General features: G+C 54.1%; 8 protein-coding genes across 8 annotated transcripts; 4 read left to right on the plus strand and 4 right to left on the minus strand.

Annotated features, from left to right (window-relative positions):
* Window positions 1-32: 32 nt before the first annotated feature.
* On the minus strand, window positions 33-2,376 carry NPR2 (nitrogen permease regulating protein NPR2; the record flags this gene model as incomplete). The annotated part of the gene is made up of 6 exons (XM_076680452.1): window positions 33-961; window positions 1,033-1,190; window positions 1,257-1,354; window positions 1,428-1,824; window positions 1,911-2,220; window positions 2,298-2,376. 6 exons carry the CDS (start codon window positions 2,374-2,376, stop codon window positions 33-35), a joined length of 1,971 nt encoding a protein of 656 aa, XP_076532411.1.
* Window positions 2,377-2,552: 176 nt separating this feature from the next.
* Window positions 2,553-3,581, plus strand: JCM15063_000630 (uncharacterized protein; the record flags this gene model as incomplete). The annotated part of the gene is made up of 7 exons (XM_076680453.1): window positions 2,553-2,709; window positions 2,804-2,846; window positions 2,915-3,021; window positions 3,114-3,208; window positions 3,295-3,329; window positions 3,398-3,489; window positions 3,559-3,581. 7 exons carry the CDS (start codon window positions 2,553-2,555, stop codon window positions 3,579-3,581), a joined length of 552 nt encoding a protein of 183 aa, XP_076532412.1.
* Window positions 3,582-3,748: 167 nt separating this feature from the next.
* Window positions 3,749-10,419, minus strand: HFM1 (DNA helicase; the record flags this gene model as incomplete). Its single annotated transcript, XM_076680454.1, has 29 exons — window positions 3,749-4,766; window positions 4,826-4,943; window positions 5,221-5,283; window positions 5,346-5,464; window positions 5,519-5,743; window positions 5,815-5,894; window positions 5,948-5,955; window positions 6,021-6,097; window positions 6,162-6,219; window positions 6,287-6,407; window positions 6,478-6,522; window positions 6,583-6,603; window positions 6,665-6,814; window positions 6,876-6,886; window positions 6,955-7,164; window positions 7,223-7,355; window positions 7,417-7,475; window positions 7,540-7,657; window positions 7,724-7,770; window positions 7,830-8,194; window positions 8,252-8,324; window positions 8,387-8,535; window positions 8,601-8,642; window positions 8,702-8,889; window positions 8,959-9,030; window positions 9,098-9,222; window positions 9,286-9,465; window positions 9,526-10,107; window positions 10,209-10,419. 29 exons carry the CDS (start codon window positions 10,417-10,419, stop codon window positions 3,749-3,751), a joined length of 4,668 nt encoding a protein of 1,555 aa, XP_076532413.1.
* Window positions 10,420-10,631: 212 nt separating this feature from the next.
* TIM54 (Tim22-complex subunit TIM54) lies at window positions 10,632-12,556 on the minus strand (the record flags this gene model as incomplete). Its single annotated transcript, XM_076680455.1, has 3 exons — window positions 10,632-12,008; window positions 12,084-12,372; window positions 12,441-12,556. 3 exons carry the CDS (start codon window positions 12,554-12,556, stop codon window positions 10,632-10,634), a joined length of 1,782 nt encoding a protein of 593 aa, XP_076532414.1.
* Window positions 12,557-13,400: 844 nt separating this feature from the next.
* Window positions 13,401-14,411, plus strand: JCM15063_000633 (uncharacterized protein; the record flags this gene model as incomplete). The annotated part of the gene is made up of 1 exon (XM_076680456.1): window positions 13,401-14,411. One exon carries the CDS (start codon window positions 13,401-13,403, stop codon window positions 14,409-14,411), a length of 1,011 nt encoding a protein of 336 aa, XP_076532415.1.
* Window positions 14,412-15,650: 1,239 nt separating this feature from the next.
* On the minus strand, window positions 15,651-17,388 carry JCM15063_000634 (uncharacterized protein; the record flags this gene model as incomplete). Its single annotated transcript, XM_076680457.1, has 6 exons — window positions 15,651-15,847; window positions 15,924-16,202; window positions 16,269-16,468; window positions 16,544-16,642; window positions 16,704-17,008; window positions 17,077-17,388. 6 exons carry the CDS (start codon window positions 17,386-17,388, stop codon window positions 15,651-15,653), a joined length of 1,392 nt encoding a protein of 463 aa, XP_076532416.1.
* Window positions 17,389-17,779: 391 nt separating this feature from the next.
* Window positions 17,780-21,982, plus strand: JCM15063_000635 (uncharacterized protein; the record flags this gene model as incomplete). The annotated part of the gene is made up of 11 exons (XM_076680458.1): window positions 17,780-17,875; window positions 17,946-18,260; window positions 18,328-18,528; window positions 18,590-18,689; window positions 18,766-18,861; window positions 18,920-19,353; window positions 19,421-20,294; window positions 20,361-21,172; window positions 21,237-21,671; window positions 21,750-21,859; window positions 21,934-21,982. The coding sequence occupies 11 exons, from the start codon at window positions 17,780-17,782 to the stop codon at window positions 21,980-21,982; spliced, it is 3,522 nt and encodes a 1,173-aa protein (XP_076532417.1).
* A 281-nt stretch (window positions 21,983-22,263) lies between these two features.
* On the plus strand, window positions 22,264-25,533 carry UBP14 (ubiquitin-specific protease UBP14; the record flags this gene model as incomplete). Its single annotated transcript, XM_076680459.1, has 12 exons — window positions 22,264-22,339; window positions 22,421-22,611; window positions 22,685-22,816; window positions 22,881-23,022; window positions 23,086-23,274; window positions 23,336-23,454; window positions 23,520-23,629; window positions 23,697-24,377; window positions 24,461-24,651; window positions 24,713-24,868; window positions 24,967-25,100; window positions 25,180-25,533. 12 exons carry the CDS (start codon window positions 22,264-22,266, stop codon window positions 25,531-25,533), a joined length of 2,475 nt encoding a protein of 824 aa, XP_076532418.1.
* Between the last annotated feature and the right edge of the window lie 36 nt (window positions 25,534-25,569).

Below are 25,569 nucleotides of genomic sequence, written 5' to 3' on the forward strand. Positions count from 1 at the left end.
TACTGTCAAGAAAGAATGTACAAGGTTGCTCTTCAAACCCACAACATGACGACCTTGTTCCCGTAAAACCCTTTGTCAGAACCCGATTGTGTAATCGAAGATCTCCTCTCTTCTACCCTCATCGTATTCGATCCTCCTGATACTTCAAGTCTTTCTCCACCCAAGTGTTTCAAAACGGCTTCGAGGGTTCTCCATCCGATTCCATATTTGAGACAGATTTCATCCGTATGGTGATTCCCATCCAACATTAACGTCAAACTCGTCGGGTACACGGGTGCCGGCATATTCGTCTTTGTCGTAGTCTCGTCTGGGTCAGGGTTTTCGTTCGGAGTGGTAGCGCGAGTTCGAGGAGATCCAAGAGGTGAACCCGTTCGACTCGAATTCTCAAGGTCTGTACGAATCGAGCGACGCGAATTGAGTTCGGAAGTGGTGGTGGTGGTGGTATTACGAGGTAAAGGTGGAGATAGTTTTGCCGGAGCGGAACGAGTTGAAGTTTCTGAATGAGGTGAATGCAACATTTTCATCTGACTGGAATTCGCACGTGCGAATTCAGGTCGAACCGCTGTAGAATTCGTCGTGGTACCTGATCCAACACTCGTAGTCGTTGTGGCGATTCGACCTCGTTCGTCGAGGTTCGTGACCAGTTTGAGCGTGACCGGGTTGATCGATTTGCGATCGACGGTCGTGGTGCGTTTGCTTTGTCCAGACTCGTGGTGATCGGCTTGATTCGAGGCAGAGGTCGTTGGAACGCTCGAGTGCAGAGAAGGATGATCAAGCCAGACCGGGTACGCGTACACACGCCTCAGGAACCCTTTGATGACGCCGAATTGAATCATGCGTCGTACGTCGATCGGTTCCGAGTCGAGCGAGAGATCGTCGATCCATGAAGACACTGTCAATCCGGGTCGCAATTGGGAGTAGTAGCTCAGGAGTGTCGAGAAGGGTACAGGTGGTGAGTCGCCTGTATGAATAACCCAAGGTCGATTAGTTTTGCCATGCGAGTCACAATGGAAGAGGTCAGAGAGGACTCACGTTCACCCGAGAAGACGTATTTCTCGCATTCGAGCCGGACATCGGTCCCTTCGTCATCATCGTCGTTGACGGAATGCGCAACCTCGGCGATATCGGGCAGGGCTGTGTACGAATTGGTGAATTGGAATAGGTCGACCAAGATCACGGCATTGTAATACCTGTACAGACCGTGAGCCCTTCGAATTAGCTGGTGCTGTCAATCAAGGAAACAGAGTCTGACTTACACGAGATGCTGGATCGACATGCGAGCGAGGTACAGGTCGACTTCGGCGAGTTCGGCAATCTTGCGTACGTGGTTGACGCCGTTGATAAAGCTACAGATCTGGAACGCTCGCACCCGTGTAAGTACAAAGTGTGCGGTATTCAAACTGAAGGTAGATGCTGTGAGAACTGACTTTGAACAGGGTCACATCCCAGCTGTACGATTTCATAGACTCGAGGTCTGCCACGGCAATCGGTACGTCCCACAGTTTCACTTGAGGTGGATTCGCGTAGAAAGGAAGCAGGAACAGGCTCAGGTCGGTGTCGAGCAAAGTGATGCTCGTCTCCGAGTACGCGTTCAAATCGAGGTACATCTGTTCGAGCAGGTTCGCCATCGAGAATTGCGCTGGAGGGTTCGACAGGAGCGAATGCGTCTCCTCGAGTTGACCGAGGATGCGGCCGACCTTCCATGCGACGGGTTCGTACACGGAGAGTTCGGCATCGCGCTCAAACACGAAGCACAAGTTGAAGATGAACGAATTGCGATTGTACACCTGTTTGCTGTGATGGTACTTTTCCTCGTCGACGATCCTAGGTGAACGCACGCCAGGACAGCAAACAGTCAGTGCCCCGGTCGAGCACGGTGCACGGGTCGCGAGGGATCGAGAGTCACTCACCGAGTCGGGAGTCCGAGGATTTTCGACGTGCGAGTCGCTTTCGTGATTAAATGGCCGCACAATTCGGGTTTCGGGATGACGAAATCAATCACGGACGAGAAATCGAACAAGACTGGGGTCGAGCGGATGATGGGCTCGGTGGTGCCTGTGGTCGGTCCGGAAGGGTGGTCATGGACGGGATGGGGTGGAGGAGATGCAGGCGAATCGGCAGGTGATTCAGTGCGGGACGGAAAGGTCGACAGGGCAGTTGCGACCGAGCCTTCGGGGATCTGGTACACCACTCGCGGTCCGAGGGTGGGGTCGAAAACGGCTGTCGCGTTCGAGTGTCAGCAGCGAATTGCCCTCGGCATCAATGACAGTACTATCGGAGTACAGGGATGGCCTCACCGTAGAAGCACGCGACCAGTTTGGGGACATACGAGCCCGACTCTTCCTTGAGCTGGTCCTTCCGCGACTGAGCAGGCATCCCGCGTCTACCTGCTCGGTACGAGCCTGCAGACTAGCTCGACCGAGACTCGTCCTTGTACTTTCGACGAAAAGCTGCGTCCTGGTCGAGGTTGATCGGCAGCCAATTGATTCCGCGCGAGAGATGATCGATACCTTTCGTCTTTCAACCTCGCATCCAGCCTATCTACAACAATCATGGCCGCACCTCTCAGATCGGCCCTGGCAGCTTCGAGATCGCTCCTCGCCCGTTCGACTACACCTGTCGCGACCTCCACTTTGCGAACTTTCTCCCAACCGAATCCGGCATCTCTCTTGCGCCCTGTCGCATGGCGTGCCTTCTCGAGCACCCCTGGTAAATGCATACAGTCTATCTAGAATCAAATGGCGCGCGCGTCGTACGCGCTTCGACCGAATTGTTGGCTTACCTCGTCTCGTCTCGCTTGCAGCGCCTCATCACGGCGGCAAGGGACGACCAAAGCCTGGAGAAGGGTCAGTACTCCTCGGCCTGGTCTCCCTTCTCCTGCTCTCAAAACCCTAACTTTCCTCGCGTTCGACAGCATCACTCTGCATTTCAAAAAGCCAGACGGTGAAGTCTTTACGTGCGAAGCCAACGAAGGTGACGACATTGTCGATGTCTCGTGGGAGTACGACCTTGACATCGAAGGTCAGTTCTCTCTTTTTCGAGAAGAAATCTACCACTCAAAACTCCCTTGCGCTCGTTTAAATCCTGACGATTCCATTGTTTTCGGTTAACAGCTGCCTGTGAAAAGTCGGTCGCATGCTCAACCTGCCACATCATCCTCGAGGATGACATTTACGACAAACTGGAAGAACCTGATGACGACGAGAATGTGAGTACCGCTTTTTTTTTTTTTGGTCCGGTGTGCGGATTGTCTCGCACGCAAAAAAAACTCACCTTTCGATCAATCCTTCCCAGGACATGCTCGATCTCGCTTTCGGTCTGACCGATACGTGAGTTGTTCACAATCTCGAGAGTTTGGCACGGTTCAGGCCTGACTGTTTCTTTCAATTCTCTCCAGTTCTCGACTCGGTTGCCAAGTCAAAGTGACAAAAGATATGCAAGGCACGACGATCACTCTTCCGAGTGCAACAAGAAATTTGCGAGTGGACGGTGAGACCTTGCCTTGATCTCGTTTATTTCCACCTCGGTCGTCAAATTCTGATCTTTCTCTTGCACTAGGCTCGAAACCTACACCCCACTAATTGATCGGATCACGAAGCTCAGTGTACATTCTGCATTGTACTCGAATGCACCAGGATTCAGTCCCCTGTCGAAAGAAGAGAGAGAGGGAGAAATTGATTGCACAGATTTCGAGCGGAGAGAAAGGAACAAAACCGAGACGGTCAAAAGCAGCCCACAGGCTTCAAGCTCAATCTGTGATCACGACATGCTTTTTCAACCAAGCTTCGAATACATCGTCTTCGCTCTCGCTCTCGCTCGCGTTGTCTTGCTCATCTGATTTTCGACCTGATCGCGTTTCCGTCTCCGCGAGTTCTTCCTCGTCGTTCTGCTTGCTTCTGGCCTCAGTCATCGATCTGATCTCGCCAAGTGCCTCACCACCCGTGCTCTTGAAGCTTCCTGGGTGTGCGTTGCATGTGCTCGGAGAGATGATGGATGTTTGTGCGACAGCATTGGCACGACTCGCAGCGTTTCCAAAGGCTTGCACCTTCGTGTGTGGATCCTTTCCGGCTTGAGAGGTCGCGCTTTGAGAAAGAGCGCTGTCCACCGGTTTAGCAGAGAGAATCAATGTTGTCGGATCGACCTCCCAAATCTTGCCGGCATCGGCTGAGGATACCTGCTCGTTCGATCCAGTGTCCTCCGAATCCGATTCAAACATGTCGAGAGATAGTTTATCGTTCCTTTTCATCGCGAGCTTTGCGATTCCGGAAAAAGGAGCGACCGTCGGCTTCTTCGGCGCAGGAGTAACCAGAGGCAGAACGAGAGCGTCTTGCAGAGTCGGCGAATCATCAAAGGTAGTAGGCTCGGGGATCGATGCAAGCGGTCTTGAAAACGGAGCAACGACGGGGTGTTTTCTGCTTCCTCTCGTCTTTTTCGTGAAGATGCCGAAGGTCTTCCTGCTGATGTTGTTGCCCGAAGCGAAATCGTCTGGATCAGGTAGATCGTACTGAGCATTGTCGTCGTCGTCCTCGTCAAGCTCGTCGATTTCTTCGTCCTCAAACGATTTCGAAGGTTCGCGCAATTTCGTTCGAGTGCCAATCTTGCCCGTCGAATCCTGGGTCAGCGAGAGCCCATCAGACTGCTTCATCGGGATGTGACGTGAAGGGGGTTTGGCGGCGGCAGCATCGACGTCGACCGAGTTTGAGCGAACTTTGCGCTTTTTCGAAGCAGCCGAACGTCGCGGCGGTTTGTCGAGTCCTTCGCGACAGCTGATAGTCGAAGACCTCTCAATCAGCTGGGTTGTCACGGTAGCATAACTGAAACTTGCCATAGGTGTTTGCATTTGGTCTTGTCCACGCAAGTATGGTTGCAATCGTACTTCCCATCATCTCGCCTGCGGGGCTCGTCGGCGTGTCGTCTGGTGTCATTCTCGCACTCTTGACTCACTGTCGAAGTAGACTCAGTTACACCCTGCGAGGCCAAGAAGGGTAATAGGAACTAACCGGGACGTTTCTGAGCTACCCTCGTCGTAACAGATGGTTGCGGATTTCTTGAAAACGATACGATCGCCTGCTTCACCTTCGGCTGGGACTCCGCTGTTCGCGCCAGGGCGAGGCTGGCTCTGATTTCCGGCTCGGGGGACTCTTCGTTGATGGCGAGAGCTGTTGTCCACTGGAGCCACTTTGAAGCAGCACAATGCGTAGAGCCAGAAGCTTCACATACCTGGGATCGGAAAGTCGGAGGCTCTCGAGTCAGGTTTGACCTCTGCTCGGACCTCGGACCCAGCTTCAAGCAGATCAAGGCTGAGTGAGCTTGAACTCATTAATCCGGACGAGTGTTTGACCCACCAAGCAGATCGCACGAGACTGAGACGACGATGCGCTGACTCGGTTTGACGAGGATGACAGACACGGGGAATGGCTTGATCGAACCTTTTGCAATTGCGGCCAATGGACAACGTCGAAACCTGTGCCGCGTGTACGCGTCAGAAGCTGAAGGAATTGAAGAAGCGAAACCTTACTCGATAAAGTGACCATCGTTTGTCAAGACCAAGACGCTTGCATGGAGGTTCAGGACACCTTTCTTCGTGATGGGCGGCGGTTTCGTCTTGACGAGCTCGATCGACACCTGCGTCTCGATTTGCACGCCTTCGTCGCGAACGTCCTCGTGCTCGATCGATATGCCTACTTTGAATTGTGGAAACATCCGCGCCTGTTCTGCGAGTCTTGAGCCATAAGGGGGCTTGCTGGTCATTCAAAATAAAGACGCTGTCATTGAAACGCTATCACACAGTTCGCGGTAAGAGCTTCAGCGTACCGATTGAGAATGAGCTCGAGACGGTCGGGTGGCGCGGCAGCAACGTCGGCGAAAGATCGGATCCCGGCCTCGACAAGAGCCTGTACATGCAATTAGCCTTGTCTCTATATGTCAGATCAGCCTCCGAACGAACTTTGTAACCTGTGCGAGACAAATCGATCAGCTCGAGTGCCAGCAATCGATAAACCAATGATTGCGAAACTTACTCTTTTCTCCGATGCCCTTCAACTGTCTAAGCACAAACGAAGAGTTGTCCCAGCAGCGTCCATTGAGAGAACGAAGTCTGCATCGCCAAATTGCAGTTAGCGACGAGTCGTCGGTGAAAGCCCGAGCTGGAGCACGCTGACAACTCCATGGCAACCCGAGCAGAGCCGTCTTTCTGGAGCACAGCGAGGTCGAACATTCCTGATGAGGCACAAGTGCCCACGAGCCTCAGTTGTCGGCTGACGGAGAATCTGCGAGCAGTTTGTACCTTTCGCAATTCGCACTGCCGAAGACCAGATTGCATTCGCGTCGAGGAGTGGATTGACTGTGTCAGTCTTGATTTCCTGGCCAGAGATACCTTCGAGTACGAGCTGAATGAGGATCATGATCTACAAAGACCGGTGCGAGGTCAGCAGGGGTAGACTGGCTCGAAGACAGCAATTCGTGGGTTCTGTTCACCCTGTCGGCGGTGGTCGCAACTTTCTCCACAGGAAACCGGGTCATCTGCATGGCCATTTGAGTGCGATAAGTCATGTTCTGATATGTAAGTGGGTAATAACTGACCTTGTTCGCTTTTGCTAAGACCTAACATCCCCGAGAAGCAGTAGTCCATCAGCCTTGATTCGCGAGGAGCAGCTCTAAGTACACTTGCCGCCTTTTCGCCTTGACGCAGACGGAATGAACTGAATTCTTGGGCATTAGCCAGGCTCTCGAGAAAGGTCCGCATGGTCGCTCCCGGGGGCATCGCTTTCAAGGCGACAAAGGTGGGGTGGGAGATGTAAAAACGGCTCATGATCTAGACAGACAGCGAAAGTCAGTTTATGCCGCTCAACGGCGACGTAACTTGTCAGACATACTTCGCCAAATTCTGAGAAGGGCGTCGGCATACTGGATCAGCCTCGCTGGAACTAGGTAACGAGCAGAGCGCGCACGGACCGTTCGGGGCAAGTGATCCGTCTTCGGTCGTGTGGACAATTCCTTCGTCGACCAGCTGCTTGACGGACGTTACACATATCTCCTCAAGTCGGGTGTCAGGCGGGGTGTTGCCGCTGTTGGCGATCGCGTAGTAAGGTGAATTCCTCGAGATTCGAACGTAGAGGAACGTGGAACGAAGCCAATGTAGAGCAGAATCAACGTTGGTGATAGCTGAGCAGTATTCAATTCAGCCTTGGCACCTCTGGATATCAGCCTGGAAGGGGCTCACTCCGCAATGTGATCTCAGAGTTGATGTGCTCAGTGAGGTTCTTGTGCAGACTGAAGAATCGAGAGGCGTAAGATTCGCCTTTTTTCATGGTCTCGGGTGCTCGAAACATGACAAACCAGCTTTCGAGTTTTTTCTGTTTGTAGGTGGTAGCTGAGCTTCGCATTCTGTACTCGAATGTTTGGAAAATGACCCACCTGCGCATTCACGAGGTTCTCGAAGCGGCGCTGGTTCTCCTTTTCCGTCATGATACAAGCTGGCCATTCCGTAGCTCAGTGCAGTGAATGGATCAACGTCTGAAATATATAAAGGCGAGTTACCGATTCCAATTCGGTCAAATTGAGGACGTCCGGCTCGTCCAAGCATTTGTAGGATGTCCATATCGGCATACTCTGCCATTCGACCGTCGCTGTAGCCTTTGGTTCCGCGAATGATGACCTGGTGGCAACGAAGCAGATTATTCGATGAATATTACTGAAAAAAGTAGTTCCAGGGCAGACTTACCATTCTCGCTGGCAGGTTGACTCCGACGGCCAGGGTCGATGTCGAGCCTAGACATAGTATGCGATGTCACTGGGATGGGCCATGATCCGGAAATGTGACGACTTGCAGATGACACTGATCTTTCCCTCTATAAACAGTTTCTCAACGAGTTTGCGATCGCTTTGCTCCATTCCGGCGTGGTGGATCGAGACACCATTTTCGACAAGCGCCGCGAGTCTTTTGTCGTTGATCGTGTAGGACGCTCGATGAGGCTTGGGCCACGCGAGTGCTTGTCCGTGTTTCGCCGAATCGAGACTCGCTCGAAAATCCTTGACGAGGTGTTCGGCAGCTTCAAGGCAACCTTTGCGAGTGGAGCAGAATACGAGAACTGGATTCCCCTTGGAATGTTTCTTGACGAGACTGAACAGCTCGAGGTTGAGATTTTTGGCAAAGGCGAAATCGTTGCTGCTTTTGTTGTATCCGTAGACGATCCTGGGAGCCCGAGGTCATTCGAATATCCCTGTGAGGCAGATGAAAGGGATGACACACTTTTGCAAGGGGCACGGTCGAAACTCTTCGCCGAACTCGAACACTTTCGCAGGTTCTCCATCGGAGGGGTTGCCTGCATCATTTGGAGACATGAGTGCAAGATTCCTGCGCGCAAGTCAGGCAGCATAAACTCACTCAACCAGAGCGCAACATCCTTTATGTTCGGAACAGTTGCCGACACTGCAACGAAACGTGTAAAGGTACCGAGCGTCTTCATCCTTGAGACGACAACTTCAAGCACTGCTCCTCTTACGTCGGTTCCGACGGAGTGGACCTCGTCAACGCTGGGACGGGTAGGAGCATGAAATCTTCGAGCAGCGTCAATAGAGATCGGAGCAAGCGAGCCCACCAGAAGAGCTGCAGTTCCGAAAGAATACGGTTGTGATCGTGCCTGCAAGAGTGTCCTGTCAAGAATACGGAGCTTTTGAGACGCGACTGAGCCCAACCAACCATCTGCGAGTAAGAGCATCCCACTTCTCCGGAGTCGTAACGATGATTCGAGCGCCCGCGACTTCTCTCCAGATTGTCGAGCCAATTTCTGAATCGCCGGTCAGCTCGGCGACTTTCCATCCGAGAACAGCTTCAAATTTCTTCTTCCAGTCGGATGCTCGTTCGGCGCAAAGCGATCTCGTTGGAGCCTGCCCATGCGGGAAGATAACGACCTTGGTATCTTTGGCGATGATTGAAAGAGCGATAAGTGCACTTACCACGTACAAAGCTTTCGAGTGGTCCGCAAAGGAAGTCGTGAAGAGACGTATGAGGGCGAGCTCGAAGAGAACCTGGCAGAGATCGTACGGACGTGAGCGGCGCTGAGACTGCAAATGAGGCAGAATTGGCGGCGCCCACTGTTTTGCCGGCTCCAGTCGGGGCCGAGACTACAACGTTTTCGTCAGACTTGTAGATAGAGTCGAAACAAATGCTCTGAACCGCATTGAAAACGCCAAAACGCCAGATTGAACGGAACATAGAGGCTGTTATGCGCGACACTTTGCGTAAGTGCACTCAGCGGTCGTCAGATCAGAGAAGGCATGTACGAAGCTGGTTGACAGGCTTGAGCTGATCGCCTGTTCGCCGAGTGTTTCCAGCTTGCGGTATGACGGGCACGAGCGCAGGGCCGGAGATCGGGTCCGGAGGGACGAGATCATCGTAGTATTGAACAAGCGGCTGTCCTTGACTCGGTAGGGCGCTTCTGGCGTCAGAACGAGCTGAAAAATCTGAGGATCCAATATTCAGGGCGGCGTCGAACGATATGGCGATGAGAATCGCCGACTAACCCTGTTTAGCTCCTGAATCATTGGAAGCCGAGACCTCGTCGTAGGGAATGTCCTGCCAGAAATGTGCTTCCTCTGCTTGAGCTTCGTTGAATAGCTGTTGCCTGCGCGAAACCGGTGCAGCCTGAAAGTCCGTTCCACGTGTACGCCGAAAAGCAGTGTCTTCACCACTATCTGCGCGCATAGTAGTGTCGCGACGCGTAGATTGGAAGGACATCTGGGATTGCGAGGCTGTCGCAGGTCTCGCGGTCGGCCGAAAGGGAACGGGCGCGGGCAACGGCATGGGCATGGGCCTAATCGGACGAGGCGCAATGACTGCCAGAGCCGGCTTCGAAGCTAGATCTACGCCCGCGCCGCGAGAGAGGCCCGAGAAAGCGTGAGACTGAGCAGCAAAGGTCGAGCTCTCGGGCAACTGATCGTGAGAAAAGTCGGTCCGAGGCGGGGGGCGATGCACAAAGTCGGGAGACTCGTGTGGCTTGCAAAGCGTTTTTGCTGCATGAGACAGAGAAGACGCGCGAGGAAGCGATGAGTGTTGGGCGACAGGAGACGGCGTCGGCGACGAAGAGATCGAATTCTCGAATGGCTCTGTAGCAATGGCTCGCTCGACGATCTCGAATCAGCGGAACATTGTGCTCTTGTCGCATCGAGCGACTTTGGCCCCAAGCAGGCGTGAGGTGAAGACTGACCTGGTCCATCCGAACCTGCTAGAAATCCCGCGTCTTCGTCACGCCATTCGCGCAGGTACTCGAGCTCTTCGGGATCATCGTAAACTGACGAGCTAGACTGAGCTGGCGCGAACTGGAAGCCTTGTTCGTCGATCAGTGTTGGAGAGGGGAACAGAGTTCGGGATGGTGGAGGAGTCCGAGCTTGGCCATAGTGGTCAGCGCGCTGTGGCATAGTCAATCTACCGCGTCAAGCTAGCGAAGGGCTCGAGCAGCGGAATGAGAAACAGTCAAGTGGAGCGAGAATGGAAAGAGAGAAAGAGCCCGGCCTTCCTCGCGCTGATAGAGAGCTCGCGACCAATTCGCTGGTGAGTCAGATGAGTTGCGATGCTGCGAATGTTTGCTGGTATACCCTAATATGAAAGGATCCACAAGAAAAAGCGCTACCTATAGGTCCTCGTCGACGGTCCTCACGTCCTCCTGCCATTGACGCTCGCGGTCCGCCTCGACTCGCTTCTTCGTCTCTTCCCACTCCTGAGCCCGTCGAGTCAACTCGGATTTGGAGTGGTCCTCAAGCGGCGCCTCGATCACCTTGAGCTGGTCCTCGGTTCCCTCGACCCATGCGACACCGCTGCCAGATCGCTGAATGCCCCATCCTTCGAGCTCGCGCCTCCATCGCAGTTCTTTGTCGAGTCGCTCCTTCCTCAACTCGCTCTCGATCTTGGGCGGGTAGTTCTCCTCACTCGTCGTGCGTTCCCTCGAACCGGATGCGAGTTCGCGAGCAGTCTTGATTTTCGGCGGCAGTTCATCCTTGTAGTACGTGCGGCGGTGGTACTCGTGACCTTTAGGCATCGTGCGGTATGCCTTCTTGAAGTGTTCAGGGCGCTCCTCCTGCTCGGCAAGGAAATCGAGGTCTCTCGAGCCGGTTGCAACACCGTTCTCGAGCGTGAGTTCGTGCATCTCCCCCCGACGGACAGCCGCGACGACCTCTTCGTCTACGAGACCTTGCAGAGTACCTTCGGGCGACCGGAGTTTCGGAGCGTCGAAAGGTCGGGTCCGGGACATTAGTAGCGCAAGGGCGTACTCGCCTCCGAGCTTGACATCCTCACGGTGATTCCAGAAGTGCGCAATCTTGGACGGCCAGGTGCGAATACCGAAAGGGTGAGTGAACGGAACGAGGAGAAGAGGGGGTTGAGCCGGGATCTCGGAGGCGGGAAGGATCAGGGGAGATTCAGGTTCTGCGGAGCTCGGGGCGGACGAAGGTGCTGATGAAGGCGAAATGGTTTTGTAAGGCGAGTACGAGAGGAAATTGACGGGTTGAGGTGTGGACGAGACGGACTCGGCATCATCGACATCAAGATCTTGCAGACCGACCGGGAGCTTCTCCTCGAATGGTGCATCCGGGTTCTTCGCATCCTCCTTCTCGAGTTCCCTCGACATGAGCTCGTCCTCGCGCTCCCAGCGTCCGTCCTTTCGCCGCTCGTTGTTGCCTAGACCGAGCCCTTCGAGCTTGGCTTCTTCCCTCAGGTCGATCGGCTCGCCGTATCCTTTCTTGAGTGCCCACAGGTATTCCTTGAGCGCTCCGCGACCCAAAATGACTGTCGCACCGTCCATCTCACGCTTCTCCTCCTCGAGATCTTTTTCGGCCAGGACGGCATTCATGTTGGCCTGTGCACTGTTGACGATCATGACGGTACCGGGCAACTCGTTCGCTGCTTTCGTAATCCGCCGGCCTCGGATCTCATGAATGAGCGTCCTTGCGAGTCCTCCCGGGTTCGTGCCGATCTTGAGGACATAATCAGTGCCAGAGGCAACAAGAATCGGCTGCAAAGCGAGAATGGTGAGTTCCGGATGTTCCTCTGCGCGGCTTTGCAAGATGATCTTAAGCTTCAGGCTCACCTTCATGTAGCGCTTGAACCACACTGCACTTCGCTCCAGTTCTCCATCGTCGGGCACACGCGCTCCGAGGACTTTGACTTTCCGCGGCATCTCGTGACTGTCGAGTTCCTGTTCGCTCATCCACCTCACTTTCTCCTTGTACTCGTTCTGTAATCGCTTGCACTCGTTCCGATCGTACGCGTACAGACTTGTGAGCGATGCCGTGAAGAGCAAGAAGACCGACATTTTCGGTCCGGGTCGCGACGGCCTCCAGTCTAGCACGGCTTGGGGGATACCAAGATACACAAAGCTGAGAAGCCGTCTGCTGATCAGCGACAGTCTTCTAAGCTCTTGGAGGTTAAAGGACGGAAGACTCACGGGTTCGTAGGTTTGGGAGCTGCAGGCGGAAGTTTCCGCTGCGACGGGCCTGGCACGATGGGTGCCTTAGGCCCTGGAGCCTCGAGAGGTGGTGTCGTCGGCGTCGGGTCCGCCATGGCGTGCTGTTCGGAGCGAGGTGGAGCGGAGAGATGAGATTGATTTTGATACTTCTATAAAATATTGGGCATATGCAACACTAGCAATTGTACAACTGTCGTCTCTCCTTGACGTTATTCTATCTCCTTTACTGTTGTCTACTGCAGTCAAAGTGGCTTTTTTCCTCCGTTACTGTAGTTGCCGGTAGAAGTTTATCGCGGCGCGCCGTTATTCAATTTTCTCTCTCAGTCTCGTATCGTCGCTCCTTCCTCGGCTGAACTAGAAGCGCTCAGCCGACGCGTCGGAAACATATCTGATCGCCTGCATACGGCCTCTGTGCTCCCAAAATCAAGAGAAGAAGAAAGAAACCATCGGCACCCACTGCGCCCCCACCTCCTCACGCGCTTGCAGTACCACCGCGAGATTCCGATTCGTACAGGAGGCGAAGAGTCGCCATCCGATGCTCCAGACGTTCTCGCGACCCGAGGCGCTACCGTCTCATTTGCTCGTTTCTCTGAGGGTTCGAGCAGAAAATCCGGCTGCAGCAGGCGGCGACTGTCAGCTTCGAAGCCGAACGAGACCGCAACGTCGGGTATGATCAACGTCAAGATGCTTCCAGTCGCCGAGTGCTCACGATATGTCGCGCGCACAATCATCGACACGAGGAAGATGGAGCGTTGTAACCCCGAATTCGCGAGGAATGTATATCCGTCATTATACAACGCCCTCACCTTCCCGTCGGCAGAAATTCCGACGGCGCACCGTATCTTTTATGCGGCGATTCTCATCCAGCACCATGGAGGTCTAAGAGGGAACACGACCAGGACATGGTCAAACGCTCAGATGCGGTCGCTCACGAGTACAATGGCGTTACTCTCGAAAGGAACGAAAGACGCGTGGGGAAGTGCGCTGCGTTCATACCTCGAATGGTGTGGCATGGAGGGCCTCGAAGATACAGCAAGATTCCCCATCACACTCGACTATGCGAGACTGTTTGTCTCTTCGCTAACGGGAATATATCGAGTCGAAGGAATCAAGAAGAAGATGATTCACCTTCGAGATTTCTCGTGGTGGGCGAACGTCGCCGAATCGAATGACAATTGGAACTTCAATCTCGACCGACTCAAGCCGGCGTACTCGGCGATGGCAACGGTCGAACCGCATCCAAAACTCAAGCGCGCGCCACTGCTCTCGAAACAATTTCAACAGATATTTCAATTAGTCGCAACGAAACACTCCTTGAACGATCGCTTTCATCTCGCCATGCTTACGGTGACTATCATCGGCTTCACCTGCTTACTGCGGTCGGAAGAATTCACATTCAAAGGAAAATTCGCGGCCGCGGATGAACTCGACAAGAAGCCAAGGGGGAAAAACGTCGTCAGACTCCGAGATGGCAGAGGGTTCAACGTATATCTGCCATGGGACAAGGTTCAGAAGAACAATGGCACGCAAATCTCCGTCGTCGACGGCGTTCTCAATCTCAATGGCGCAACCCTCCTCGCAATGCATCTGGACAAAAACGAAATCAGGGAAGATGATTTCGTCTGGTCATATATCGCAGGAAGAGGAATGCAAAAAGGACACCGAATGCTCATTAACAAGGCATCGTGGTTGAACTGGTTCAATGACCGACTCGCCGAAATCAATGAGCGCCCACTCCAGGGTCACTCCATCCGCATCGGAGGTGCTACCCAAATGCTCCTGAATGGGGTGGATCCGAACGTGGTCAAATCGCTTGGCCGCTGGTCGGCGAAGACATCCTTTTATAAGTACTGGCGTCATGTAAACGCCCTGGTTTCTAGCAGATTGATAGGAGTCGATACAGTTGACGTCCCGGAAGAGGATGTACAAGACTTGTATGCTCTACCTTGACCATGAAAGAACGAGCTCTGCCGATTTGTGGGTGGTCTCGGTCGTGCCAGATCAGGCTCAAACTCGACCGGCTTCGCTCTCGGGATGCTCGAGTTTGCCCTGCTACGACCGTGCGTTCGCAGAGAGACGAAGCTATCGTAGACAGACGAAAGCTTCTCCCTCTCTCACCCACAAAAATTCTAGTAGCTGTCGCAGAAATGAAGCGAAGGCCCAATCGTGCGTGAGAAGACAGCACATGGGTAGGGGGGCTGGCGAACAGCTGTCTGGCATGCATGATAGCAAGCGAAATGGATAGCGACTCGAGAGGAAAATGATATCTCGAAAATTCTGAGACAAAAGAAGAGATTGAGAAAAAGCGGCGGGGACTCCCCACGCCACCACATCTAACAACCTCTCGAAGTCGATAGGCAGTTCGCACAGCTGCTATACCAAATTCTCTTTTTTGCCTCCCGCCCACCCCAACAAAATTTTACGAACGTACGGATGGGACTTAACTCGAGGGATGGGATGCTCGAGTTTGCCCTGCTACGACCGTAGATTTGAGTGCTGCGCGCGGCAGAGTAGACTCACTTGAACGATAGTCAGTTCATTCAACACTTGACGGCTCCTCGCGACCTCGATTTTCCAACGTTTCCAAGCACGCTTTTCTCGCGTCGATGTTTGGATACGCACCGTATTGTAGGCACTCGTCAACTGAAAGCATCTTCCAGTTGACCATATCCGACGTTGCGGACTCGTTCTGTTTCGTTGTTGCTGACAGTCGCCGCTTTGCGCGGCCGTAGATTTCTCGTGACGGCGAGGTGGGAAAAAAAGGCTTGTGTGCGCTAGTTTTCCTCGACTTCCAGTTCGTAGCACGAGTCGTGATATCTATGAGCAATACAGATGAGTCGAGAGCCGTGTCATCGGGACTCGGGCTATGGTCGTCTGCCTAACCTTGAAGTATCGCTCGCTTCCTTGCACGCACGTCCCCCCGGCGGCCTGAATCTTCGCGCAAACTGGCCTTCTCCTTTCGAGCTCTTGGTTCTCGTGTATCTTCCTGAGGGCCCTGTGCAACGAATTTTTCCTACCCGGCCATGCTGTCTGAGATCAACTTCGAGACCCTCTCCGGCTATTTTTGCGCGGGTTCTTACGAGTCATTCCGCGGCGCGTATACTTCCGGCGGATTCGAGTCTGACAATCGGGACTAGTACTGCAGATACGAATCTAGTAGGGTCTACACATATGGCACTAGTTTCCAGGCTATTCCTCATCAAACGGGTTCTTGACATACTCCAATTCGTCTGAATCGTCGCTCTCGTTACCGGCGTCGGGCTTCTTCTCGGACGGGTGGGCAAGCGGACTCTTGACGCGTTCGTTACCGGCAGAGCTTGACGACCTGTGGAGCTTGTCGTCGTCGAGAAGCGAGACGGACCTTCGCGGCAGGAGTCCAATCTTGGCTGTCCAGACCACGCGCTTCGTGGTGAGTACAAAGACATACTGACATCCGAACGTTAAAGGCAGAGAGGAACGTACAGAAATCCTTGCGGGGATCCTTTGGAGCAGGAACTATGGTCGGAGACGGTGTAGAGTCGGCAGCCTCCGATACGTGCCTCTCTTCGGCGTCGGCTGATGCTCCAGGCGAAGCGGGCTTCGTCTCGGAGGCGGGAGTATCATTTCTATTGATCGTGATAGGTGCATCTGCCGCAGTCTTGTTGTCAAAGTCCTTAAAGTACGAGTCGATCGATTCCGCAGGCGTATGTGGTTGGCGGGGTTGCGGCGAAGGATTCGGTGAAGGGTCGTTGTCGTCACCAACTGTGGCAAAGACACACATTCAGCGTCAACTTTCCTGAGATTCCGTTCTACAGAGAGCGTCCGTACTCGTGAAGGAATCGTTGGTGTCTTGGCGGTGAAGGGTATCGCGAGGCGTGATCAGCGAGGAAGTGCGAGGAGGCGCATTCGCTGGTCTCGGCAAAGGTTCCGGTGCAGTCCATTGAGCTCCAGTACGAGGCGAGCCAAAGTTTGCGGAAGAAGCGGGTTTCGGGGGAGGTTGGGGAGGTCGATCAGCACTGGACGGCGACCTATTTCGCCTCGAGAGGATCAATACGAGATAGATGCAAACGACGTCTACATGCTCCGGAGAAAGGAGAGCTCACGCTGATTGCTGGATGAGGTCATCGATCCTTCCGACCTGCTCCTTCATTTTGCTCATGAAGCTGCCAAAACTCTTCTTGCCTTGTTCTGCGAGCTTTGAGCTGCAATAGATCGCGCGACGGATCAGCCGCATAGCAATTTAAACTATCGGAAATAACTTGCAAGTTTTCGGCGAGAACATCAAGCTCGTCCCTCTCGTCTTCTTCTCGGGCGGGCCCCCTCTGTTGCGTTTGCGAAGTGCCTGCTGTCGGAGGTGCCCAGGTGCCGTGGCCGTCTCGAGATCCGTCGGTGGTTGCTCGCTTTCGCTTCGGGACGTAAGCCTGGTAGGTCAGTGGCACGGCCTGCTGTTGGTGAGACTGCTGGTTCGGTTGTGACTGCTGTCGCTGAGCTCTCTGCTGTCGATACTGCAACTGGTCTTCCTCTGCAAGCTGGCGAGCGAGTTCGGCATCAAGGTCGACTTGTTCGAGCTGGTCACCCTCACGCGCGAGATCAGCTTGCTAATGCGAACGGTACCACACAGGCTGAGAGACCTTACCTCTCCATGTTGCACGTGATCATCTTTGAACTCAGGGTTGTTCATGTCGAGCAAGGTCTCGGTCGCAGCTTGCAGGTTACCCGAGTGCGCCTCGAGCACGGCGTCCAGAATATCATCGCTCGTACTGGGGAAGAGAGCTCTTAACGGTGCGAGGTTCGCATGGGTTGCATCTGGTGAGAGCGGAGGAGAAGATGATGATGACATCGGTTCGTCGGCACGAGTGGTGGGGACCTCGACTGCTGCCTGCGTGTTCACGGCTTCGCCATCGACACTGTGACCTCCCTCTATCGTCGAATGCGTGGGGCTCGACATGGCTCGGGGCGCCGTTATTGCGAGAGGGTCTGAGAGCCCGCAGCGCAAACTGCTGCAAGATGTCGCGCGACTTTCGCAACTCGCTCTACCAAATTTCTGAACGAGATGCGCACGGGTTTGAGCCTTCCCTGAGTCAATCTTGAACCCACTATGCGCGGTAAATATTTATTCGTATTACGGTTTACCCCGCTCGGAAATTTTGTCGAACGTGCGTCGCCGTACCGGTCCCGACGCCTGCTCTGATCAGTCGTCTCAGAACGCGCCCTCTCCCAATTCTCGTGCTGGCGTCGAATCCACGGCAACCTGAGCGAGCGCGGTCACTGGTGCGAGCGCAACTTGTTCCGACCTCTCCGACGAGTCTCAACCCGGCTGCCAATTCCCGTACCACGCGATGAAATTCGGCAAAACCCTCCAGGCGCAAATCTTTGCACAGAATGGGTTCCCAGGCTGGAGCAGCTACTTCTGTGACTACAAAGGGTTGAAAAAGGTCCGTCCATCTCTCGCCGCGAGGCTGTACGGCGGGTTGCCCGTGACTCAAGTCGTCCCGCCGCACGCAGATCATCAACTCGTTGGCGAAAGGTAGACCTGCGGATGCCGCATTACTCGCAGCTGGAGTGCGTCCACCCCGCCCCGTGTCTGATCAGCCCGTCCTCAGCTCCACTTCCGATCCGAATGGTCCTGCGAGCGCATCCCCTGCTTCAGTTGTGCCAGGCGAACCGCAGCAGCCGTTTGAGGCAACGTCCACGGCAGCTCAGCTGTTTGCACATGCCGCAACGGTCAACGGCGTCATGGTGGCCGAAGGTGAACAAGGGACTCTGCTCCAAGCGCACAAGGCTGCATTCTTCTTCAAGCTTGAGCGTGAACTTGAAAAGGTTAGTATCGTACCTGAGCGGGGGCGCGATTCGTGCATGAATGCTGATCAACGCGATCCGATGATAGATCAACGATTTCTACTACCAGCGAGAGTCGGCCCTCAAAGTGCGATTACGAACTCTGATCGACAAGCGCAAGCTGCTGGCATCGACTCTGGCCGATCCCAACAACCCAACCAAATTCAAGGCGCTCACTCGTGACAGCAGCAACTTTGGAGCTCTTTACGAAGGCTTTGTGAATTTTGAGCGAGATCTTGGTCGGCTGCAGGTATGTTCCTATCACGCATCAAGATCGATGGTCCACTCCTGGAACACTTTGGTGCTGTCAGACCTATATCGAATTGAACGCGACGGCCTTTCGCAAGATCTGTAAGAAATGGGACAAAGCCTGCCGCAGACAAGCTGATCGATTTGGCGAATCTTCACGCCGTAAGACTGGCGCAATCTTCGGGTCTTCGCTAGGCCAGATGTCAACTGATGTGCGAAAAATCGCCTCTGAGATTAGCGCAAGAAGGGCAACCAGATGGACAGCTCTATCTGGCCCGACAGGTCGAAGTTCAGCCTGTATTCAACCGAGAATTCATTGCCGAGCTTTCGGATGGTGAGCCTACTTGTTGAGACGGTTCTTCGTCACGAGCTTACTCAACATCTGCTGGCAGTTGCGTCCGCAAACTTGTTGTCGCTGGAGAATCTGCTCGCGTCTGATTCGTCTCGAGCAGGATCCGCTCTCCTTGCCGACGGTGCCTTGATCGATGGTGCTTCCCACCCTGCGCCGCATCTGCCGACTCTGTTCGATCGCGGCGACCGCATCGAGGCACTCGAAGATCTCGAGTCTGCGTTAGTCGGAGCGATCAAGGCGAAAGATGACAACGTCGTGCAGGAAGTGCTCGAGCTGCTCAAGCCGAAGGGCAACGTTTCAGGGAGAGGCGGAGATCAAGATCCGAAAAGTCCCGTTGCGAGGATTTTGTGGCGCGCTGTGCTCGAGGAGAGCGCGCTGCAGGAGGGAGAGGAGGAATCACGGACCCGAATTCCGCTCGAGATGCTCAATTTCGGATTTGTGGATGACATCAATGGTCGCACTGCTTTGCATGAGGTACGTCTCAGCAGTGTGGGCTGATCCTGGTCTGCGTCAACACTAAACTCGAACACTGTGCCTCTAGTCTGCAAGCGCCGGTCGACTCTCGCTCGTCAAGGCATGTCTCGAGAGGAATCTGTCTGCTTCGCAGGCAGATGCGTATGGCCGACAGCCTCTGCACTATGCAGCTATGAATGGACACGCATCCGTGTGTCAAGCTCTGCTAGCAGCTGGTGCTTCGCCAACAACCTCGGACCTCGACGGCTACTCTGCCATCATCTATTCAATCACGAACGGCTGGACTGATGTCGTCGAAACTTTCCTACAATCGGGCGTCTCTTTCGAAGCAACTCCTTCGCCTCCGAACGCGGACAAGACCGCCACTCTCGCGAGCAGTACTTCAGCTGCCGACGATCTCAATGCGTTGTCTCTCGCATCGCAATATGGACACGAGGCGATCGCACGGCTTCTTTTGGAGCGTGGAGCGCAGATCCTGCCGAATCCAGCCGGGTATTGGCCTCAACATCTCGCCGCTCGAGAAGGGCATGCCGGTGTGCTGCAACTGCTCGTCGATGCGACTCGAGGGTTCAGCGGCATCGACGTCGCCGACAAATACTCTCAGGCGACTCCCCTCTCGCATGCTGCTAGCGAAGGGCACGTCGAGAGCGTCCGGGTACTTCTCAATGCAGGCTCCGACGTGTACGCGCAGGACGAGTTCCGGCGCACGCCGATTCACTATGCTGCTTGGCAGGGGCATGTCGAAATTGTCAATCTTCTGCTCGCTGCCGGCTCGACGCTCGAGCAGCAGGACAACGGGAAGCAGCGGTCGACGGAGGAGGTCAAGGCTGAGGCAACTGCGAGCGTGTCGACCATGGCGATCGACCCACTCGAGGCAGAGCTCGACGCCGACATGATCCCAAGTCTGTCGCTGCCTCCACCGATCATCCCTTTCCGGATCTGTGCGTGACATTCCTTTCGACTGTTGCTGGGTGCGTCTGTCTGACCCCGATTCGCATGTTGCACAGACGGTCACAATTATCTCGACAAGAAGTATCTAGTGCATGTCACGCTTGGACATCCCAATACTACTCGGCCACCGTTCCCGTCGCCCGTACGACTCTTTGACCAGCCGCAGCATGGCCAAGCTTCTTCACTCAAGCTTGTCATGACCCCGAAACCTGATTCTTCGGGCTCGTCGATTCCGCATTCGGTCATTCTACCGCTCGCCGACGAGCGCGAAGTATTCTCGTTCCAGCTCGACTCCTTGCACGATTTCTCGCTCGAGTTCGACCTGTTCCCGACATTCGGCTCCAAGATGATTGGCAAAGCGGTCGCTCACCCGTCAACGTTTGCCGACCTCAGGTCGCAAGGGTCGTACGTCGTACCGATTGTCGATCCGCACTTGAGAGTCATTGGAGACGTTCCATTCGAAATCAATGTCGTCAAGCCATTCGGGCGGGCACAATTGCAGATCGGAGGTCAGTTCGAGACTTATTGGAAATCGACAGCGACCCTCGCGACGACTACAGCCGGAGGCAGCGGAGACGCAAATCCGGCAACGTCCTCGGTCGTGACTGCATCGTCGCTCTCAGGAGAGCACGTCCGCATAGTCGTCCAAGTCACGAGTGATGGGTATCCCGTTGCTTGGCCGCATTGGAAACTGCCGGTGGACGGCCTCGAGGTCAATGTTGGCGATGTCACGCTCGAGCAATTCGTCAACCTGGCACAGAGGACTCAACGGACGCTCGACCCTTCCAGAATTATTTCGAAGGACGACCCAGCGGCTTGGTATCAAGCGCTAGTGTCCGCACTCGTCCCGCTCGACGAGCTATTCAAGGTGAGCTAAACTACCAAACACATCAAACAGCGGTCTCACCCACAATCTTGCCTGCTACTAACAGATCCTGCCGCTATCGTTTGGCGTCAATCTCGAGTTGCGATACCCGACGCGGTCTGATGCCAGACGGTTGTGCCTCGGTCGGATACTCGAGGTGAACGAATTTGTCGACTCGGTCCTGTCGACCGTATACAAATCGATCCAGTCATCGTCTTCGCCAGCAAACTTGCCTTCCACAAATCCCCAACCGGAACATCGGAGGATTGTTCTGTCGTCTTTCAACCCGGTTGTGTGCACTGCGCTCAATTGGAAACAGCCCAACTTTTCGGTCTTTTTCGCGAGCTATTGCGGCTTGTCGAGGTCGAGCTCGGAGGCTCACCGCAAAATGGTACCGGCGAATCGGTTCGAGGAGGACCGGCGGTGCACGAGTATCCGGGAAGCAGTCAAGTTTGCGAAAGCGAACAACTTGCTCGGAGTTATGCTCGATGCTACAATGCTTGTGCGTCCATCACTCTTATTCTCGCTGTGTCTGACCAGATAGCGATCGATTGACCCAGACCGTCCCTTGAAATTGCAGGTGCAAGTGCCGAGTTTGATCCAAAGCGCTCGAGAACATGGCCTGTTGCTCGTTAGCTTTGGAACAAGCGGGCGAGTGCCATTGACGGATGCTCACATGGCAGCCGGAGTGTGCGTATTTCTCTCCTCGTTCTGCATCATTGGCTACGAGAAGTCAATTCTCTGACACGCTTGCATCTGAGCAGACTCTCATACGCTTCGACGGATTTTCTGAAACAGACCGAGGCTAGTTGAGCACAATCTCTGGGTCTGAGAACCTTTGCTCGGGCGCCGATCGGGGCGCTGTTGAAATAATAACATGTGCAAAATACCCATTACGCTACGTTTGGGTGGCATTTTTCTAGCAATATGCGACTTTTTGCGAAGCAGTCTAGAGGCCTTATTTCAGGCGATGGTAACCAGACCAACTTGTCGAAAAAGCGTGATGCTCATGTGTCACCGCGTCCCGAGGAGGCTGTGGCACCGGCCCCTCATCCGCTCGCTTCCGCTCTCAACGCCATAATTTGCTCGCCAGTATGACCGCTCACGTACCAGATGAAGTTCTCGCTCAGCTCTCGCCTCCTCGCGCTTCCCAGCTCGTGCACCGTGAAGGTTAGTCTCACTCGCTTCGTTGCGTCTCATCACCAGGCGGGTCACCCCGCGAGCTCATCTGGCGACGCTTGCCATGTCCAGAGTGTACGCAATGTTTCGACACGGTCTGGCAGTCCCCCGAATTCGGTCTCGACGTGTGTCTGCACTGCTTCAACGGCGCATGTTCCGCAGGCAGCACGAATCAGCACTCGAACCTACATGCCGACAAGACTGGACATTCGGTTGTGGTCAACATTGTCAAGCGCAAAAAGCAATCTGAACGGAGGAAGAGGGTGCGCGTCCTCTTGTCCGTTTCCTGGGAGACAATGACTTCATAGGTCCTGGTTTGCCTCTCCGTTGAAACAGGATTCGCAAGAACCCCCGATCAAGAAACTCGCAATCAGGGAGGATCCGAGTGAAGAAGAGACCTACGAGACAACCACGACGGTCAAGATGTGGCAAGGTGGAGCTTGGGTCCCAGTCGAAACAAACTTCCTTGTAAGGGTCAAGTCTGCACCTTGAAGGTCCCACACTTCGCTGAGCTGTCGTCAACATCGATCAGCTTGATGAAGTCGTTCAAGGAGTCTTGAGCTCCATGTCTTCGGCACAAAAGAGTGAAGTGCAAGCGTGGGAGGAAGAGATCGTGCCTTGCTCTCACACGAGGGAACTAGTACAGCCTTCGCCTCGCAAGCTAGAGCCGTCAGGTGCGCTCCACTTGCTCGGATCCGGCAATTCGTCGCGATGGTTGACTGTTCCTGCTCCGTCAGGTTTGGCCCATTGTTCCAAATGCGAGCTTTCGTCCAACTTGTGGCTCTGCCTCGTCTGCGGAGCACTCGGATGCGGTCGGCAACAGTTCGGAGGTGGAGGAGGCAACGGTCACGGACTCGAACACACGCAAGAGACGGGACATGCAGTTGCCGTCAAGCTCGGCACGATCGAACCGGATGGATCTGCAGGTAATTCCTGTTCCCACCATACCTATCAGTTCATGGCTCATCGGTGGATTCGATCGATCAGATGTGTACTGCTACGCTTGTGATGATGCGAGAATCGACCCTCACCTCGCGCAACACCTCTCGACATTCGGGATTGAAGTTGCTGGACAGAAGAAGACTGAAAAGAGCATGACCGAGCTGGTGGGCTTGACCTTGCCCTGCACTCTCAGGACGCCTACTGACAGTATTGATGATTGTGTGTACAGCAAGTCGAGCAGAACATGAATTTTGACTTTGCCATGACAGGCGCCGACGGGAAAGAGCTCGAACCGGTGTTTGGTCCAGGCTTGACCGGCCTGAAGAATCTCGGAAATTCGTGAGCTCGAGACGTGCCAATACACTCCTTTCGGTCATGTGACTGATTTTCGCCTCACTTTGAGAAGATGCTACATGGCTTCCTCACTCCAATCGTTGTTCTCGCTGCCCGTCTTCCAAGATCGATACTTGACTTCTTTCCTGACGCACGTGCCCACATGTACAAACCCAAACCCGGCGACTTGTTTCGAATGTCAAATGTCGAAAATCGCCGACGGCCTCCTCTCGGGTCGCTACTCGATCCCGTCGAGTTCGAACTCGACGGCAGACGATTCTTCCGCAGCTCCTACACCAGTTCGATTCCAGGATGGGATCAAACCTTCCATGTTCAAGGCTTTGGTCGGCAAGGATCACAGCGAATTCTCAACGATGAAACAACAAGACGCTGGAGAGTTCTTGAACCACTTGCTCGAGTACATCCGGCGATCGAGCAAGAAGGAGAACAGTCAAGACGTGACGGTCGAGACGTTTGGGTATTCGATGGAGGAGAGACTCGAATGTACAAAATGCCGAGGGGTCAGGTACAGGCAACAAGATCAAGAAGGGTTGAGCATCCCGGTACCGATCCGGAAACTTGCAGTCGACATGGTTGTTGAAGAGAAGGAATCGAGTGAAGGGGATGGCGATGCGAAACAGAAGAAGGAAGAGTACGAGCGAGTCGAGTTGAAAGAGTGTCTCGACAACCTGACCACTCCGCAAGAGATCGACTACACTTGCTCGGCTTGCAACGACAAGACTACTGCTCTCAAGTACGGTGTATCTGTCCGCTGAGATCGTATCGCTAGTGACTTTCTGAACTGACGAGGTCGGTGCTTGGGAATTTATTTTGCAGGTCGACTCGATTCTCGACTTTCCCTCAAGTCCTCATCGTCAACGCTGCTCGCTTTCAGCTTGACAATTGGGTACCCCGCAAAGTCGACGTTCCGTTGACATTTGATCCGAAATGCGTCGATCTGTCGCAATACCTCGGCCAAGGGTTGCAACCCGGGGAAACAGAGTTGCTTGAGGACGAATCATCAACAGGTACCGTACCATCTCTTCATCGTTTCGAGAGCTGTCGAGACTGATCATATGGATCGAACAGCTCCTGCACAAACCCACGAGTTTGATGAAGGCGCGATGAACCAATTGATGGGGATGGGGTTCCCCGAGATTCGAGCACAACGTGCGTTGCTCAAGACTGGGAACGAAGGTGCCGAAGTAGCGATGAATTGGTTGTTTGAGCACATGGATGATACCGGTCAGTTTCTTTATTCCAGAGACAACCAATTCCACGAAAAGAGGGGACTCTGCTTAGAGCACTAAACACTGACAACCCTTCACGGTTCTACTCTCTAGATCTTGACGACCCTCTACCTTCTCCTACTGCTGCGACATCTTCGAGTGGGAACGAACCCAACGATGAACAGATCTCGATGATTGTCGATATGGGTTTCACAAAGGCTCAAGGTCGCAAAGCCCTGCTCGAAACTGTCCGTCCTGAACTTGCTCACTTTTCGATTGTCTCGGAGTTCCCGTTTAGGCTGATTGTGAATCGATTCTACCTTTCAGGGTGGAGATCCGAATCGAGCGGTCGAATGGTTGTTCTCGCATCCAGATGACGACGGTTCGATCGAACCTTTGCAGTCAGGGCCGATCGACGCCGGTATTGAGAAGAATCGAGGCGATTCAAGTTTGCCAGCACGGTACCGACTCAAATCGTTCATCTCTCACAAAGGACCTTCAGTTCACAGCGGACATTACGTCGCGCACGTGTGGACGGGTCAAGCAGATGTCGAGGGACAGTCGGAACCGGGTAGTTGGGTCTTGTTCAACGATGAGAAAGTCGTGCGTGCGAACCAAGGGGAACAGAGTGCGGACAAGTGGAGGGAATTGGCATACGTCTACTTGTTTGAGCGCATTTAGAAAAAAAATGCTTGATATATTTCTCGTTATTTGATT

The sequence above is a fragment of the Sporobolomyces koalae genome (assembly GCF_050403365.1).
Source record: "Sporobolomyces koalae JCM15063 DNA, S_koalae_JCM15063T_v1_ctg38, whole genome shotgun sequence".
Classification (NCBI taxonomy): domain Eukaryota; kingdom Fungi; phylum Basidiomycota; class Microbotryomycetes; order Sporidiobolales; family Sporidiobolaceae; genus Sporobolomyces; species Sporobolomyces koalae.